At 47.4% G+C, this 19,793-nt stretch overlaps 1 protein-coding gene across 1 annotated transcript in view; it reads left to right on the top strand.

The window, feature by feature from the left end:
* Nucleotides 1-883: 883 nt before the first annotated feature.
* LOC137371067 (protocadherin-16-like) overlaps nucleotides 884-19,793 on the top strand; it is a 579,474-nt gene continuing 560,564 nt past the window's right edge. The window contains exon 1 of the mRNA XM_068032966.1: nucleotides 884-2,665. Coding sequence (XP_067889067.1) covers nucleotides 902-2,665 — 1,764 coding nt within the window. The 5' untranslated portion in view covers nucleotides 884-901. The remainder of the gene's footprint in view (nucleotides 2,666-19,793) is intronic.

Below are 19,793 nucleotides of genomic sequence, written 5' to 3'. Positions count from 1 at the left end.
ACTCTCACTGGGGTACGGGTTCCACAGACACTGACTCTCACTGGGGTACAGGTTCCACACACACTGAAGCTCACTGTGGTATGATTTCCTCACACACTGTCATTGGGGTACGGGTTCCACACACACTGACTCCCACTGGGGTACGGGTTCCACACACACTGACTCTCACTGGGGTACGGGTTCCACACACACTGACTCTCACTGGGGTACGGGTTCCACACACACTGACTCTCACTGGAGTATGGGTTCCACACACACTGACTCTCACTGTGGTATGGGTTCCACACACACTGACTCTCACTGGGGTACGGGTTCCACACACACTGACTCTCACTGGGGTACGGGTTCCACACACACTGACTCTCACTGGGGTACGGGTTCCACACACACTGACTCTCACTGGGGTACGGGTTCCACACACACTGACTCTCACTGGGGTACGGGTTCCACACACACTGAAGCTCACTGTGGTATGATTTCCTCACACACTGACTCTCACTGGGGTATGGGTTCCACACACACTGACTCTCACTGGGGTACGGGTTCCACACACACTGACTCTCACTGTGGTACGGGTTCCACACACACTGACTCTCACTGGGTACGGGTTCCACACACACTGACTCCCACTGGGGTACGGGTTCCACACACACTGACTCTCACTGGGGTACAGGTTCCACACACACTGAAGCTCACTGTGGTATGATTTCCTCACACACTGTCATTGGGGTACGGGTTCCACACACACTGACTCTCACTGGGGTAACACTGCAATTGTTAGGCATCTCCTGATATTCCTGTGACTAACATTGGAATCAATTTTTTTATAGCATAGGAGAGATTCTCCTTCTGAAGAGAGGAAGTTGCAGGCTTCATTATTTGGAGTATATTGTTTGCAATTATGGATTTAATGAGGAGGTCCCAGGCTAAATGCCGAGGAATGTTTCTGTGGCTTCATGTTGTGTTGGGATTCTTGATTGGACGGTGCATGGCAGAGTCAGATGAACCTCTTATTCTACAAATCGATGAGGAGCAGCCACCTTACACCATCATTGGAGATATAAATGCAGGTCTGCCCCCTGGACACATAACCAGCAGCTTCTTTATTCACGAGACTGATGGCACAGGCATGTCTTCTGACTTAATTATCGATGAAACCACTGGGATTATCAAAACAGCCAGAGTGTTGGATCATGAGTCAAGGGATAAGTACAAGTTTGTTGCAGTGAATTGGGGAGGTGATGCGGTGGAAGTGGTGATAATAGTCAATGATATCAATGATAATGCTCCAGTATTTCCCAACAGTCAAATGAGACTGAATGTGCCTGAGCAGACACCTGTTGGAACACGGTTTCGTTTAGATTCGGCCATTGATGCAGATGGAGGCCAATTTAACACACAGGGATATCTTATTAAAGATGGGAATGTTGGACAAGCCTTTAGACTGGAAACTAAGAGAGTTGCAGAGACATTGGACCTGGAATTAGTAGTCAATAATCCCCTGGACAGGGAAAACAAAGCCACTTACACTTTGGTGATTGAAGCCTTCGATGGTGGAGCTCCCCGCCGAACAAGTCAGATGACTTTGGATGTCTCCATCTTGGACGTCAATGACAATGCTCCAATATTTAATCAGACTCGATACTACACCATGATCTCAGAAAGCTTACAGCCTGGTAGCAGTCTTCTGCAGGTCTTTGCCACAGATGTAGATGAAGGGAATAATGGTGTGGTCATTTATGAGATCAACAGGAGACAGAGCGATCCCAACCAGTACTTTGTCATAGATTCAAAGACAGGTGTGATCAAGTTAAACAAAGGGTTGGATTACGAAATGAAGAAAGTTCATGAGCTGGTGGTCCAAGCTAGAGACAATGCCACACACCCTGAAGTAACAACTGCATTTGTAACTGTCCAGGTCAAGGATTACAATGATAACCAGCCCACGCTCACCATTATCTTTCTCAGTGAAGATGGCTCACCCCACATCTCTGAGGGAGCCCAACCTGGCCAATTTGTGGCCAGGATCTCTGTATCTGATCCTGACTATGGAGAATACGCCAAAGTCAATGTATCCCTGGATGGTGGTGATGGTAAATTTGGGCTGACTACCAAAGACAATATTATTTATCTGATCTGCGTGGACCAGGTGTTAGACAGAGAGGAGCAAGATACTTACCAGCTCAGTGTTACGGCGACAGATTCAGGAACGCCACCATTAAGGGCTGAATCCACATTTACCATACATGTGACAGATGTTAATGACAACCCTCCGGTCTTTGACCACTCAGGGTATAGGCAGTCCATCCCAGAGGTCCTGTACCCTGGAAGCTTTGTGCTGCAAGTAACAGCCAGAGATAAAGATGAGGGCAGTAATGGCGAGATTGTGTACAGCATCATCAGCAGCCCAAAGTCTCATTCTGATTGGTTCACCATTGATCAAGCCACTGGGGTTATTACCACAGCCGCAACTCTGGATTATGAAATGGATCCTGCTCCCAGATTGATGGTGGTGGCTACTGATCGGGGAAACACCCCCATGTCCTCCTCCGTCACTGTCACCATACTGATACAGGATGTTAATGATAATGAGCCTGTGTTCAGCAGCAATTTCTATAATACATCGATCAAAGAAAACGAGCAGACTGGAACCTGCTTCCTCCAGGTAGGACTGTTTGTGTTAATGGAGTTATGATTAATAACTTGTAAATGTTGATGAACTTGTTAACTTTTTCAGTGTTTGCTTTCAATGCCCAAGCTCCAGCAAATGTGAGGGGGATTATTAGCCATGTGGGGGATTTGTGGGGCTGAAGCAGTATTTGGTGGGGGGGAGGGGGTAATTGGGCATGAGGGGGTAAGCCTAGTGATGCTATGTAGACTCACGAATGTTCCTTGGAGGAAGAATTTCGAAGAGCAGTCCAATCTTGTGCTCCTCTTGTGTACCGTATTTTGCTGTCTTGTGGAGCAAGATGTCGGAGTAAAGCTGGGCTGAGACCGTTGAACAACAATGAGAAATGAAACATTCACTCCTAAATAGGGTAAAACATCACAACTAAAAGCAAATGTTTGAAATCACCCCATCAAATTTTAAAGTTTGCTTCATGGACAGGTACAAAAAATAATCCAAGCGGTTAATGAAATGTTCGCCTTTACCTCGAGGGCTGGAAGATATGCAGCAATTATATTGAGCTCTGTTACATCCCATCTGGAGTAACTGCCTTCAGTTCTGGAAGTTAACTCAAGGATATGGAACCAAGCCGAGTAAATGGAGTTGAAGTACAGATTAGCTATAATCTAATTGAAAGATGTAACAGGCTTGTGGGGCTGAATGGCCTCCTCCTGTTCCTATGCAGATACCAAAGGTAAATTAAATGTTGCTTAAGATTAAACTTTCTCTAACAAGATGCAGGTGATGTGAATAAAACACTTGTCAGGTGTTTTCTCCTTATAATGAGGTCACCACACAGCAAGAGAAGGGATTGCAGCTGAGACAAGCTTCCATAAGGTATGTCCTAAGTAGACATTAGGTATGAATGTGCTGGATATGCAATGTGGAGAAATGTTTGCATACAGACATATAGGGCACAAGAAAATCGATTTGCTCTCGTACAATCACATCCTTTTTGTAATACTTCAGCAGTCTAACTCATGTTTTGTCGGTGTTTTATAAGGATGGCAATTTGAATCTTGCCTAATTTTTATCTGGAATGTCTGTGGTGGAGACACACTGTGTTTCCTTACTGCTTGGCAGATTTTGGTTATAAGGGTTCTCGGTGGGTATTATTGATGGCTTTTAAGCATTGACAGATTTGAATATCTGCTATTGATAAATGAGTGAAGGACAGAAAGAGATTGGATTTTCCAGGTAAAAACAGAAAATGCTGGAAATACTCAGCAGATCTGGCAGCATCTGTGGAGAGAGCAACAGAGTTAACATTTTAGATCAATGAATTTTCTTTTAACAGTGGTGAATCAGGCTCCAGGACCAATTTAGAAGATGCAAAACTTGTGGTTTGAAGATGTCATCGTCACCATTACATAATTTTAAGGTGCAGCTTGGGGGGACCTGGGATGTCGGTTGCCTGGCAGCAGAACCACTAGGAGCAAAGGCCGTCTCGGCTCGGCTCTGAAAATGAAACTCGACCCGAGCCTGACAGAACCACATCTGACCCGAGCACGACCCAGCCCGAGTCCTTTAATTTTTTCCCATGCCCGACCCGACCCGACCATCAATTAACCTAGCTGCCGTTTTTCATTTTGTTGCTTATCTGCTTAAGCTTAAAAAAAACTGTAACAATACCACCTTTCAAGTCCAGCAAGTACATTAACATTGGAGCCACGTACCGGAGGTGGTGATAGAGTGTGTCCGACCCGACCCGAGCCGAGGCCAAATGCTGGACCCAGAAGAGCGACCTGACCCGACTCAAACGCGACACGTTGTCAGGTCCCATCGGGTTCGGGTCGGGTAGCCATGCGCTAACTGGGAGGAGAGGGGCACTGGCCAAAGTTGGCCTTCCCCGATGTCCCTCACAAAGTCCTTGCACCTCCTCCCCTAAGCATCTCCCCGTCCCCTTTTGTAGAATCATAGTCAGAGTCGTAACGGCACAGAGGAGGCCATTTGGCCCATGTTGGCTCTCTGTAGAGCAATCCAGTCAATCCTGTTCCCCCCACTCTATCCCCATAGCCCTGCAAGTTTATTCCACTTCACAGAACATAGAACAGTACAGGCCCTTCGGCCCTCGATGTTGTGCCGACCCTTTAATCTACTCCAAGATCAAACGACCGACATACCCTTCATTCTACTATCATCCATGTACCTATCCAAGAGTCGCTTAAATGTCCCTAATGTATCTGCTTCTACCACCACCGCTGGCAGTGCATTCCACGCACCCACCACTCTCTGTGTAAAGAACCTACCTCTGACATCTCCCCGAAACCTTCCTCCAATCACCTTAAAATTATGCCCCCTGGTGATAGCCCTTTCTGCCCTGGGAAAAAGTCTCTGGCTATCCACTCTATCTATGCCTCTCATCATCTTGTACCCCTCTATCAAGTCGCCTCTCATCCTTCTTCGCTCCAATGAGAAAAGCCCTAGCTCCCTCATCCTTTCTTCATAAGACCTGCCCTCCAGTCCAGGCAGCATCCTGGTAAATCTCCTCTGCACCCTCTATAAAGCTTCCACATCCTTCCTATAATGAGGCGACCAGAACTGAAAACAATATTCCAAGTGTGGTCGAACCAGGGCCTTATAGAGCTGCAGCATAATCTCGCGGCTCTTGAACTCAATCCCCCTGTTAATGAAAGCCAACACACCATACGCCTTCTTAACAACCCTATCAACTTGGGTGGCAACTTTGAGCGATCTATGGACGTGGACCCCAAGATCCCTCTGTTCCTCCACACTACCAAGAATCCTGTCTTTAAGCCTGTATTCTGCATTCAAATTCGACCTTCCAAAATGAATCACATCACACTTTTGCAGGTTGAACTCCATCTGCCACTTCTCAGCCCAGCTCTGCGTCCTGTCAATGTCCCGTTGCAACTGACAACAGCCTTCCACACTATCCACAACTTCAGCAACCTTTGTTTCATCAGCAAACTTGCTAACCCAGCCTTCCACTTCCTCATCCAAGTCATTTATAAAAATCACAAAGAGCAGAGGTCCCAGAACAGATCCCTGCGGAACACCACTGGTCACCGAGCTCCATGCTGAATACTTTCCATCTACTACCACCCTCTGTCTTCTGTGGGCCAGCCAATTCTGTATCCAGACAGCCAACTTTCCCTGTATCCCATGCCTCCTTACTTTCTGAATGAGCCTACCATGGGGAACCTTATCAAACGCCTTGCTAAAATCCATATACACCACATCCACTACTCTTCCTTCATCAGTGTGTTTTGTCACATCCTCAAAGAATTCAATAAGGCTTGTGAGGCATGTTCTGCCCGTCACAAAGCCATGCTGACTATCTCTAATCAAACCATGCTTTTCCAAAAAATCATAAATCCTGTCTCTCAGAATTCACTCCAATAATTTGCCCACCACTGACGTATGACTGACTGGTCTGTAATTCCCAGGGTTATCCCTATTCCCTTTCTTGAACAAGGGAATAACATTTGCCACCCTCCAATCATCTGGTACTACTCCAGTGGACAGTGAGGACGCAAAGATGATCGCCAAAGGCGCGGCAATCTCTTCCCTCGCTTCCCGTAATATCCTTGGGTATATCCCGTCTGGCCCTGGGGACTTATCTGTCCTCATGTCTTTCAAAATTTCCAGCACATCCTCCCTCTTAACCTCAACCTGTTCGAGCATATCAGCCTGTTTCACGCTGTCCTCACAAATGACAAGGTCCCTCTCACTAGTGAATACTGAAGCAAAGTATTCATTAAGGACCTCCCCTACCTCCTCCGACTCCAGGCACAAGTTCCCTCCACTATCCCTGATCGGCCCTACCCTCACTCTGGCCATCCTCTTGTTCCTCACATAAGTGTAGAACGCCTTGGGATTTTCCTTAATCCTACCCGCCAAGACTTTTTCATGTCCCCTTCTAGCTCTCCTAAGTCCATTCTTCAGTTCCTTCCTGGCTACCTTGTAACCCTCTAGAGCCCTGTCTGATCCTTGCTTCCTCAACCTTAAGTAAGCTTCCTTCTTCCTCTTGACAAGCTGTTCCACATCTCTTGTCATCCAAGGTTCCTTCACCCTACCATCCCTTCCCTGCCTCATCGGGACAAACCTATCCAGCAGTCGCAGCAAGTCCTCCCTGAACAACCTCCACATTTCTGTCGTGCATTTCCCTGAGAACATCTGTTCCCAATTTAAGCTCCCCAGTTCCTGCCGAATAGCATTGTAATTCCCGCTCCCCCAATTAAATATTTTCCCATCCCGTATGCTCCTATCCCTCTCCATGACTCTAGTAAAGGTCAGGGAGTTGTGATCACTATCACCGAAATGCTGTCCCACCGAGAGATCTGCCACCTGGCCTGGTTCATTGCCGAGCACCAAATCCAATATAGCCTCCCCTCTAGTCGGCCTATCTACGTATTGAGTCAGGAAACCTTCCTGGACACACCTGACAAAATCTGCTCCATCCAAACTATTTGCACTAAGGAGGTTCCAATCAATATTAGGGAAGTTGAAGTCACCCATGACAACAACCCTGTTACTTCTGTACCTTTCCAAAATCTGCCTCCCAATCTGTTCCTCCGTGTCTCACAGAACATAGAACACTGGGGGGTCGATAGAAAACTCCCAATAAAGTGACTGCTCCTTTCCTGTTTCTGACTTCCACCCATAATGTCTCAGTAGACAAACCCTCCTCGACGACCTCCCTTTCTGCAGCTGTGATACTATCCCTGATTAACAATGCCACTCCCCCACCTCTTTTACCTCCCTCCCTGTTCCTTTTGAAACATCTAAACCCCGGAACATCCAACATCCACACAAAGAACAAAGAAAATTACAGCACAGGAACAGGCCCTTCGGCCCTCCAAGCCTACGCCGATCCAAATCCTCTATCTAAACCTGTCGCCTATTTTCGAAGGGTCTGTATCTCTTTACTTCCTGCCCATTCATGTATCTGTCTAGATACATCTTAAAAGACGCTATCGTGCCCGCGTCTACCACCTCCGCTGGCAGTGCGTTCCATGCACCCACCACCCTCTGCGTAAAGAACTTTCCACGCATATCCCCCCTAAACTTTTCCCCTTTCACTTTGAACTCGTGTCCCCTTGTAATTGAATCCCCCACTCTGGGAAAAAGCTTCTTGCTATCCACCTTGTCTATACCTCTCATGATTTAGTACACCTCAATCAGGTCCCCCCTCAACCTCCGTCTTTCTAATGAAAATAATCCTAATCTACTCAACCTCTCTTCATAGCTAGCGCCCTCCATACCAGGCAACATCCTGGTGAACCTCCTCTGCACCCTCTGCAAAGCATCCACATCCTTTTGGTAATGTGGCGACCAGAACTGCACGCAGTATTCCAAATGTGGCCGAGCCAAAGTCCTATACAACTGTAACATGACCTGCCAACTCTTGTACTCAATACCCTGTCCGATGAAGGAAAGCATGCCGTATGCCTTCTTGACCACTCTATTTACCTGCGTTGCCACCTTCAGGGAACAATGGACCTGAACACCCAAATCTCTCTGTGCATCAATTTTCCCCAGGACTTTCCATTTACTGTATAGTTCACTCTTGAATTGGATCTTCCAAAATGCATCACCTCGCATTTGCCCTGATTGAACTCCATCTGCCATTTCTCTGCCCAACTCTCCAGTCTATCTATATTCTGCTGTATTCTCTGACAGTCCCCTTCAGTATCTGCTACTCCACCAATCTTAGTGTCGTCTGCAAACTTGCTAATCAGACCACCTATACTTTCCTCCAAATCATTTATGTATATCACAAACAACAGTGGTCCCAGCACGGATCCCTGTGGAACACCACTGGTCACATGTCTCCATTTTGAGAAACTCCCTTCCACTGCTACTCTCTGTCTCCTGTTGCCCAGCCAGTTCTTTATCCATCCAGCTCGTACACCTTGGACCCCATGCGCCTTCACTTTCTCCATCAGCCTACCATGGGGAACCTTATCAAACGCCTTACTGAAGCCCATGTATACGACATCTACAGCCCTTCCCTCAATCAACTTTGTCACTTCCTCCAGGAATTCTATTCAGTTGGTAAGACATGACCTTCCCTGCACAAAACCATGTTGCCTATCACTGATAAGCCCATTTTCTTCCAGATGGGAATAGATCCTATCCCTCAGTATGTTCTCCAGCAGCTTCCCTACCACTGACGTCAGGCTCACCCGTCTAAAATTACCTGGATTATCCCTGCTACCCTTCTTAAACAAGGGGACAACATTAGGAATTCTCCAGTCCTCCGGGACCTCACCCGTGTTTAAGGATGTTGCAAAGATATCTGTTAAGGCCCCAACTATTTCCTCTCGCTTCCCTCAGAAACCTGGGATAGATCCCATCCGGACCTGGGGACTTGTCCATCTTAATGCCTTTTAGAATACCCAACATTTCCTCCCTCCTTATGCTGACTTGACCTAGAGTAATCAAACATCTGTCCCTAACCTCAACATCCGTCATGTCCCTCTCCTCGGTGAATACCGATGCAAAGTACTCATTTAGAATCTCACCCATTTTCTCTGACTCCACGCATAATTTTCCTCCTTTGTCCTTGAGTGGGCCAATCCTTTCTCTAGTTACCCTCTTGCTCCTTATATATGAATAAAAGGCTTTGGGATTTTCCTTAACCCTGTTTGCTAAAGATATTTCATGACCCCTTTTAGCCCTCTTAATTCCTTGTTTCAGATTGGTCCTACAATCCCGATATTCTTTCAAAGCTTCGTCTTTCTTCAGCCGCCTAGACCTTATGTATGCTTCCTTTTTCCTCTTAGCTCGTCTCACAATTTCACCTGTCATCCATGGTTCCCTAATCTTGCCATTTCTATCCCTCATTTTCACAGGAACATGTCTCTCCTGCACGCTAATCAACCTCTCTTTAAAAGCCTCCCACATATCAAATGTGGATTTATCTTCTAACAGCTGCTCCCAATCTACATTCCCCAGCTCCTGCCGAATTTTGGTATAGTTAGCCTTCCCCCAATTTAGCACTCTTCCTTTAGGACCACTCTCGTCTTTGTCCATGAGTATTCTAAAACTTACGGAATTGTGATCACTATTCCCAAAGTAGTCCCCTACTGAAACGTCAGACACCTGGCCGGGCTCATTCCCCAACACCAGGTCCAGTTTGGCCCCTTCCCGAGTTGGACTATTTACAAACTGCTCTAGAAAACCCTCCTGGATGCTCCCTACAAATTCTGCTCCATCTAGACCTCTAACACTAAGTGAATCCCAGTCAATGTTGGGAAAATTAAAATCTCCTATCACCACCACCCTGTTGCTCCGACAGCTTTCCATAATCTGTTTACATATTTGTACCTCTATCTCACGCTCGCTGTTGGGAGGCCTGTAGTACAGCCCCAACATTGTTACCGCACCCTTCCTATTTCTGAGTTCTGCACATATTGCCTCACAGCTCGAGTCCTCCATAGTGCCTTCCTTCAGCACAGCTGTGATATCCTCTTTGACCAGTAATGCAACTCCTCCACCCCTTTTACCTCCCTCTCTATCCCGCCTGAAGCATCGATATCCTGGGATATTTAGTTGCCAATCATGCCCTTCCCTTAACCAAGTCTCAGTAATAGCAATAACATCATACTCCCAGGTACTAATCCAAGCCCTAAGTTCATCTGCCTTACCTATTACTCTTCTTGCATTAAAACAAATACACCTCAGACCACCAGTCCCTTTGCTTTCATCATCTGCTCCCTGCCTACTCTTCCCCTGAGTCACGCTGACTTCATTATCTAGTTCCTTATAGGCTTTAGTTACTACATCCTTACTCTCCACTGACCTCATTTGGTTCCCATCCCCCTGCCACATTAGTTTAAACCCTCGCCAACAGCGTTAGCAAAAGCACCCCCAAGGACATTGGTTGCAGTCCGGCCCAGGTGTAGACTGTCCAATTTGTAATAGTCCCACCTCCCCCAGAACCGGTCCCAATGTCCCATAAAATCTGAACCCCTCCCTCCTGCACCATCTCTCAAGCCACGCATTCATCCTGACTATTCTTTCATTTCTACTCTGACTATCACGTGGCACTGGTAGCAATCCTGAGATTGCTACCTCTGAGGTCCTACTTTTTAACTTGGCTCCTAACTCCCTAAATTCTGCTTGTAGGACCTCATCCCGTTTTTTACCTATATCATTGGTGCCTATGTGCACAACGACAACTGGCTGTTCACCCTCCCCCTTCAGAATGTTCTGCAGCCGATCTGAGACATCCCTGACCTGTGCACCTGGGAGGCAACATACCATTCGGGAGTCTCGTTTTCGACCACAGAACCGCCTATCTACTCCCCTTACAATCGAATCCCCTATGACTGTAGCCCTTCCACTCTTTTTCACGCCCTTCTGAACAGCAGAGCCAGCCACAGTGCCATGAACCTGGCTACTGCTGCCTTCCCCTGGTGAGCCATCTCCCTCAACAGTATCCAAAACGGTATACCTGTTGTGGAGGGAGATGACCGCAGGGGACACCTGCACTGCCTTCCTGCTCTTTCTCTGCCTTTTGGTCACCCATTCCCTTTCATCCTCAGCAATCCTAATCTGCGGTGTGACCAATTCGCTAAATGTGCTATCCACGACCTCCTCAGCATCGCGGATGCTCCAAAGTGAGTCCATCCGCAGCTCCAGAGCCGTCATGCGGTCTAACAAGAGCTGCAGCTGGACACACTTCCAGCACGTGAAGGAGTCAGGGACATCAGCCATGTCCCTGAGCTCCCACATTGAGCAAGAGGAGCATGTCACGGGTCTGAGATCTCCTGCCATTTTTAATCTTAAGCTTAAACTTAGTTAAATGAAAAAGAAATGAAAAGTTTTTAACCAATAACACGATAAAACAAAAAAGAGAAATAGAAAAAGCCTTACCTTATCTACACACCACCGAGTCCTTTTTTTTGGTTCGAGGAGGAGGGCAGGTGGGAGATACTACAGGTGTAGTGTCTCGGGTTCAGAAACGGCCCAAATATATAGGGTTTTACTTACCCAGCAGCCCCCTGGTCTCCGCCGAAAACAAAAGGAAATTAAGTTTACTTTAAACTGACCTTCCCAGCTGCTCACTCGCTCGCACTCTCTGCTCCCGAAAATGCTGCTGCAATGAAAGGCAAGTTATTTTAAACAGCCCAAATGTATTGGGTTTTACTTACCCAGCAGCCCCCTGGTCTCCGCCGAAAACAAAAGGAAATTAAGTTTACTTTAAACTGACCTTCCCAGCTGCTCACTCGCTCGCACTCTCTGCTCCCGAAAAAGCTGCTGCAATGAAAGGCAAGTTATTTTAAACGGCCCAAATGTATAGGGTTTTACTTACCCAGCAGCCCCCTGGTCTCTGCCGAAAACAAAAGGAAATTAAGTTTACTTTAAACTGACCTTCCCAGCTGCTCACTCGCTCGCACTCTCTGCTCCCGAAAAAGCTGCTGCAATGAAAGGAAAGTTATTTTAAACGGCCCAAATATATAGGGTTTTACTTACCCAGCAGCGCCCGTCTCCGCCGAAAACAAAAGGAAATTAAGTTTACTTTAAACTGACCTTCCCAGCTGCTCACTCGCTCGCACTCTCTGCTCCCGAAAAAGCTGCTGCAATGAAAAATTCCTGCCCCTGTGATATCCAAATCTCCGTAATGGCCACAACATCGTAGCTCCAAGTACTGATCCATGCTCTCCGTTCATCACCCTTATCCCTGACACTTCTTGCGTTAAAATAGACACACTTCAACCCATCATACTGGCTGCAACTTTGCCCTGTCAACTGTCTAACCTTCCTCACAGACTCTCTGCACTCTGTATCTGCCTGTTCAACAGCTACCCCATCCACTGATCTGTAGCTCTAGTTCCCATCCCCCTGCCAAACTAGTTTAACCCTCCCGAAGAGCTCTAGCAAACCTCCCGCCCAGGATATTGGTGCCCCTCCAGTTCAGATGCAACCCGTCTTTCTTGTCCAGGTCCCACCTTCCCCAGAAGGTATCCCAATGATCCACATCTCTGAAGCCCTCCCTCCTGCACCAGCTCTGGAGCCATGTGTTCAGCTGCACTCGCTGTCTGTTTCTAGCCTCACTAGCACGCAGCACCGGTATCAATCCTGAGATTACTACTCTGCTCGTCCTGCCCTTTAGCTTCCAACCTAACTCCCTATATTCGCTTTTCAGGTCCTCATCCCTTTTCCGAGCTATGTCATTGGTACCGATGTGTACCACGACTTCTGGCTGCTCCCCCTCCCCCTTAAGAATCCGGTAGACTCGATCCGAGACATCCCTGACCCTGGCACCCGGGAGGCAACATACCATCTGGGAGTCTCGTTCGCGACCACAGAATCTCCTGTCTGTTGCTCTAACCATTGAATCTCCTATCACTATCGCTCTCCGATTCTCCCCCCTTCCCTTCTGAGCCACAGAGCCAGGCTCAGTGCCAGAGACCTGGCCTCTGTGGCTTTCCCCTGGTCGGTCATCCCCCCCCAACCGTATCCAAAATGGTATACTTATTATTGAGGGGAACGGCCACAGGGGATTTCTGCACTGTGCGCCTATTTCCTTTCCCTCCCCTGACGGTCACCCAGCTACCTTTATCCTGTAACTTAGGTGTCACTACTTCCCTATAACTGCTCTCTATCACCCCCTCAGCCTCCTGAATGATCCGAAGTTCATCCAGTTCCAGTTCCCTTCAGTGCCCATCCAATTTCCTTTTGAAATAATTGATAGTCTCCGCTTCCACCACCCTCACAGGCAGCAAGTTCTAGGTCATTACCACTCGCTGTGTAAAAAAGTTCTTCCACAGAGGTGCTAAAAAGGCTGGCTAGTTGGGGTAGATAGCTTGCATCCCAGGTTGCTAAAGGAAGTGGGGATGGAAATAGCAGAAGGGCTTGCCATAATCTTCCAATCTTCCCTGGATACGGGGTTCACGGATGACACGAAAATTGGTGGTGTCGTAAATAGTGAGGAAGAAAGCCTTAGATTACAGGACGAAAAGATGGGCGGAGCAGTGGCAAATGGAATTTAATCCTGAGAAGTGTGAGGTGATGCATTTTGGGAGGACTAACCAGGCAAGGGAATATACAATGGATGGTAGGACCCTAGGAAGTACAAAGGGTCAGAGGGACCTTGGTGTACTTGTCCATAGATCACTGAAGGCAGTCGCACAGGTAGATAAGGTGGTTAGGAAGGCATATGGGATACTTGCCTTTATTAGCCGAGGCATAGAATATAAGAGCAGGGAGGTTATGATGAAGCTGTATAAAACGCTAGTTAGGCCACAGCTGGAGTACTGTGTACAGTTCTGGTTACCACACTATAGGAAGGATATGATTGCACTGGAGAGGGTGCAGAGGAGATTCACCAGGATGTTGCCTGGACTGGAGCATTTCAGCTCTGAAGAGAGACTGAAAAGACTAGGGTTGTTTTCCTTAGAGCAGAGAAGGCTGAAGGGAGACATGATTGAGGTATACAAAATTATGAGGGGCATTGATAGATTAGATAGGAAGAAAATTTTTCCCTTGGCGGAGGGGTCAGGAACCAGGGGGCATAGATTTAGGGTAAGGGGCAGGAGGTTTAGAGGGGATTTGAAAAAATGTTTCACCCAGAGGGTGGTTGGAATCTGGAGCACATTGCCTGAAGAGGTGGTAGAGGCAGGAACCCTCACAACATTTAAAAAGTATTTAGATGAACACTTGAAACGCCATACCATACAAGGCTACGGGCCAAGTGCTGGAAAATGGGATTAGAATAGGTAGGTGCTTGATGGTTGGCACAGACATGATGGGCCGAAGGGCCTGTTTCTGTGCTGTATGACTCTATGACGCTATGATTGGAGAGTGGCAAATATGACACCCTTATTCAAGAACGGGTGGAAGAACAGTCCGAGCAACTACAGGCCAGTTCGTTTAACATTAGTGGTGGGTAAGGTTATAGAAACCATAATTGGAGGAAAAAATCAACAGACACTGGTTCGAGTTAATTCAGGATAGCCAGCATGGATTTGTAAAAGGCTTGACAAATCTAATTTAACTTTTTGATGAAGTAATAGAGAAGGTTGATGAAAGGAGTGCAGTGGATGTTGTTTATATGGATTTTAAGAAAGCGTTTGATAAGGTACCACATAAAGGGCTGGTTCACAAATTTGAGGCTCATAGAATAGGAGAGTCAGTGCCCAATTGGATAAAAAAAATTGGCTTAAGGGCAGGTAACAGTGAGTCATAGTAAATGGTTGTTTTTCAGACTGGAGGATGGTTGATAGTGGCGTTCCCCAAGGGTCAGTGCTGGGACCACTGCTTTTTTTGCTATATATAAATGACTTGGATCTTGGAATAGAATAGAATCTCAAAATTTGCCATTGCCACCAAACTTGGAGGTGTGGCAAACAGTGAGGATGATATGAACCGCCTGCAACAGGACAAAGATAAGCTGGCAGAATGGGCAGAGAGGTGGCAGATGGAATTTAGTACAGAGAAGTGTGAGATGATGCATTTTGGCAGAAGGAGTAGGAAGAGGCAATATATACTTAATGACACAGTTTTAAAGAGTGTGTAGGAACAGAGGGGCCTGGGGGTGCATGTGCCAAGTTCTTTGAAGGTGGCAGGACATATTGAGAGAGTGGTTAGTAAAGTATGTGAGATCTTGGGATTCATAAATAGAGGCATTGAGTACAAAAGCAGGGAAGTTATGCTGAACCTTTATAAAGCTCTGGTTAGGATCCAACTAGAGTATGGTATCCAATTCTGGTTACCACAATTTAGGAAGGATGTGAGTGTCCTTGAGAGGGTGTAGAGGAGATTTACCAGAATGGTTCCAGAGATGGAGGATTTTAGTTACAAGGTTGGGTTGGAGAGGCTGGGTTTGTTCTCTTTAGAACAGAGGAGATTGAGGGGAGATTTAATAGATGTGCACAAGATTATGACAGGCTTAGATGAGTTAGACAAGGAAAAACTGTTCCCATTAAGTAATGGTACAAGGACCAGGGAAACACATTAAGGTTTTGGGCAAAAGATGCAGGAGGAATGTGAGGCAGAATTTTTTTTATGCAGCGAGTGGTGATGACCTGGAACTCACTGCCCACAAGGGTGGTGGAAGCGGAGACGATCAATGACTTCAAGAGGAAGTTGGATAGCCACCTGAGAAAAATAGATTTGCAGGGGTAGGGGGATTGAGCCAGGGAGTGGGACTGCAGAGCTCCATGGAGAGCGAGCATTTTCAAAAAAATTCATTCATAGCATGTGAGCGTCGCTGGCCAGGCCAGAATTTATTGCCCATCCCTAAGTGCCCTTGAGAAGGTGGTGGTGAGCTGACTTCTTGAATGCTGCAGTCCTGTGGATACCCACAGTGCTGTTAGGAAGGTAGTTCCAGGATTTTGACCGAGCGACAGTGAAGGAACGGGAATATAGTTCCAAGTCAGGATGGTGTGAGGCTTGGAGGAAAACTTGCAGATGGTGGTGTTCCCATGCGTTTTCTGCCCTTGTCTTTCTAGGTGGTAGAGGTCGCGAATTTGTAAGGTGCTGTCGAAGGAGCCTTGGTGCGTTGCTGCAGTGCATCTTGTAGATGGTACACACTGCTGCCACTGTGGGTCGGTGGTGGAGGGAGTGAATGTTTGTGGATGGGGTGCCAATCAAGCGGGCTGCTTTGTCCTGGATGGTGTCGAGCTTCTTGAGTGTTGTTGGAACTGCACCCATCCAGGTAAGTGGAGAGTATTCCATCACACTCCTGACTTGTGCCTTGTAGATGGTGGACAGGCTTTGAGGAGTCAGGAGGTGAGTTACTCAGCGCAGGATTTCCAGCCTCTGACCTGCTCTTGTAGCCATGGTATTTATATGGCTAATCCAGTTTAGTTTCTGGTCAATGGTAACCCCTAGGATGATGAGAGTGGGGGATTCAGCGATGGTAATGCCATTGAATGCCAAGGGGAGATGGTTAGATTCTCTCTTGTTGGAGATGGTGATTGCCTGGCACTTCTGTGATGCGAATGTTATTTGCCACTTATCAGCCCAAGCCTGGATATTGTCCAAGTCTTGCTGCATTTCTACACGGACTGCTTCAGTATCTGAGGAGTCGCAAATGGTGCTGAACATTGTGCAATCATCAGCAAACATCCCCACTTCTGACCTTATGATTGAGGGAAGGCCATTGATGAAGCAGCTGAAGATTGTTGGGCCTAGGACACTACCCTGAGGAACTCCTACAGTGATGCCCTGGAGCTCAGATGATTGACCTCCAACAACCACAACCATCTTTCTTTGCGCTAGGTATGACTCCAGCCAGCGGAGGGTTTCCCCCTGATTCCCATTGACCTCAGTTTTGCTCGGGCTCCTTGATGCCATACTTGGTCAAATGCTGCCTTGATGACAAGGGCAATCATTCTCAACTCATCTCTTGAGTTCAGCTCTTATGTCCATGTTTGAACCAAGTCTGCAATCAGGTCAGGAGCTGAGTGGCCCTGGTGGAACCCAAACAGAGCGTCGCGAAGCAAGTGCCGCTTGATGGCACTGTCGACGACACCTTCCATCGCTTTACTGATGATTGAGAGTAGACTGAAGGGGCGGTAATTGGCCGTGTTGAACTTTTCCTGCTTTTTGTGTACAGGACATGCCTGGGCAATTTTCCACATTGCCAGGTAGATACCAGTGTTGTAGCTGTACTGGACCAGCTTGGTTAGGGGCGCGACAAGTTCTGGAGCATAGGTCTTCAGTACTATTGCCGGAATATTGTCAGGGCTCATAGCTTTTGCAGTATCCAGTGCCTTCAGTCGTTTCTTGATATCACGCGGAGTGAATCAAATTGGCTGAAGTCTAGCATCTGTGATGCTGGTGACTTCAGGAGGAGGCCGAGATGCATCATCAACTCGGCACTTCTGGCTGAAGATTGTTGCAAATGCTTCAGCCTTATCTTTCACACTAATGTGCTGGGTTCCCCCATCATTGAGAATGGGATATTTGTGGATTCACCTTCTCCAGTTAGTTGTTTAACTGTCTACCACCACAACTGGATGTGGCAGGACTGCAGAGCTTGGATCTGATCCGCTGGTTATGGGATCGCTTAGCTGTGTCTATCGCATGCTGCTTACGCAGTTTGACATGCAAGTATTGCTGTGTTGTAGTTTCACCAGGTTGACACCTCATTTTTACATATGCCTGGTGCTGCTCCTGGCATGCGCTCCTGCACTCTTCATTGAACCAGGGTTGGTCTCCCACTTGATGGTAATGGTAGAGTGGGGAATATGCCAGGCCATGAGGTTACAGATTATGGTTGAGTACAATTCTGCTGCAGTAGATGGCCCACAGCCCCTCATGGATGCCCAGTGTTGCATTGCTAGATCTGTTCGAAATCTATCCCATTTAGTGCCACATAACACGATGGAGAGTATCCTCAATGTGAAGATGGGACTTAGTCTCCACAAGGACTGTGTGCTGGTCACTCCTACCAAAACTGTCATGGACTGATGCATCTGCAGCAGGCAGATTGGTGAGGACGAGGTCAAGTATATTTTTCCCTTCCCACCTGCCGCATACCCTGTCCAGCAGCTATGTCCTTCAGGACTCGGCCAGTCATGGTGCTACCAAGCCACTCTTAGTGATAGACATTGAAGTCCCCCACCCAGAGTACATTCTGCGCCCTTGCCACCCTCAGTGCTTCCTCCAAGTGGTGTTCAAATGGAGGAGTACTGATTCATCAGTAGCCATATAAATACAGTGGCTACAAGAGCAGGTCAGAGGCTAGGAATCCTGCGGCGAGTATCTCACCTCCTGACTCCCCAAAGCCTGTCCACCATCTACAAGGCACAAGTCAGGAGTGTGATGGAATACTGTCCACTTGCCTGGATGGGTGCAGCTCCAACAACACTCAAGAAGCTCAACACCATCCAGGACAAAGCAGCCTTCTTGATTGGCACACCATCCACAAACATTCACTCCCTCCATCACCGACGCACAGTGGCAGCCGTGTGTACCATCTACAAGATGCACTACAGCAACACACCAAGGCTCCTTAGACAGCACCTTCCAAACCCGCGACCTCTACCAACTGGAAGGACAAGGGCAGCAGATGCATGGGAACACCACCACCTGCAAGTTCCCATCCAAGTCCCACACCATCCTGACTTGGAACTATATCGCATTTCCTTCACTGTCGCTGGGTCAAAATCCTGGAACTCCCTTCCTAACAGCACTGTGCGTGTACCTACCCCACATGGACTGCAGCGGTTCAAGAAGGCAGCTCACCACCACCTTCTCAAGAACAATTAGGGATGGGTAATAAATGCTGGCCTAGCCAGTGACACCTACATCCCATGAATGAATAAAAAAAATCAGCTGAGGGAGGGCAGTAGGCAGTAATCAGCAGGATGTTTCCTTGTCCATGTTTGACCTGATGCCATGACACTTCATGGGTCCGGCGACAATGGTGAGGACTCCCAGGGCAACTCCCTCCTGATTGTATACAACTCTGCTGCCACCTCTTCTGGGTCTGTCCTGCTGCTGGGACAGGACATACCCGGGGATGGTGATGGTGGTATCTGTAAGGTATGATTCGGTGAGTATGACAATTTCAGGCTGTTGCTTGACTAGTCTGTGGGACAGCTCTCCCAATTTTGGCGGAAGTCCCCAGATATAAGTGAGGAGGACTTTGCAGGGTCAACAGAGCTGCGTTTGCCCCTTTCGTTTACAGCGCCTAGGTCGATACTGGATGGTTCATCCAGTTTTATTCTTATTGACTTCGTAGTGTTTAGATGCAACTGAGTGGCTCAGTCGGCCATTTCAGAGGGCATGTAAGCGTCAACTACATTGCCATGGGTCTGGAGTCACATGTAGACCAGACCAGGTAATGACAGCAGATTTCCTTCCCGAAAGGGCATTAGTGAACCAGATGAGTTTTTACAACAATCGACAATGATTTCATCAACAATGAGGCCATCATTGTTGCTATTACAGAGATTTGGTTGAGGGAAGGACAAGATTGGCAGCTAAATGTTTCAGGATTTAGAAGCTTCAGGCGGGATAGAGGGGGATGTAAAAGGGGTGGGGGAGTTGCATTACTTGTTAAGGAGAATATCACAGCAAGGGTAGCGTCGAGGGAGAGTTCATTGAATGTATTAGAGATTGTTTTTTGGAGCAATATGTTGTGGAACCAACCAGGGAGCAGGCTCTTCTAGATTTGGTATTATGTAATGAGGTGTGA

Source organism: Heterodontus francisci, chromosome 6 (assembly GCF_036365525.1).
Source record: "Heterodontus francisci isolate sHetFra1 chromosome 6, sHetFra1.hap1, whole genome shotgun sequence".
In the NCBI taxonomy this organism is placed as follows: Eukaryota; Metazoa; Chordata; class Chondrichthyes; order Heterodontiformes; family Heterodontidae; genus Heterodontus; species Heterodontus francisci.
This window is presented reverse-complemented; position numbering and strand designations above follow the sequence as displayed.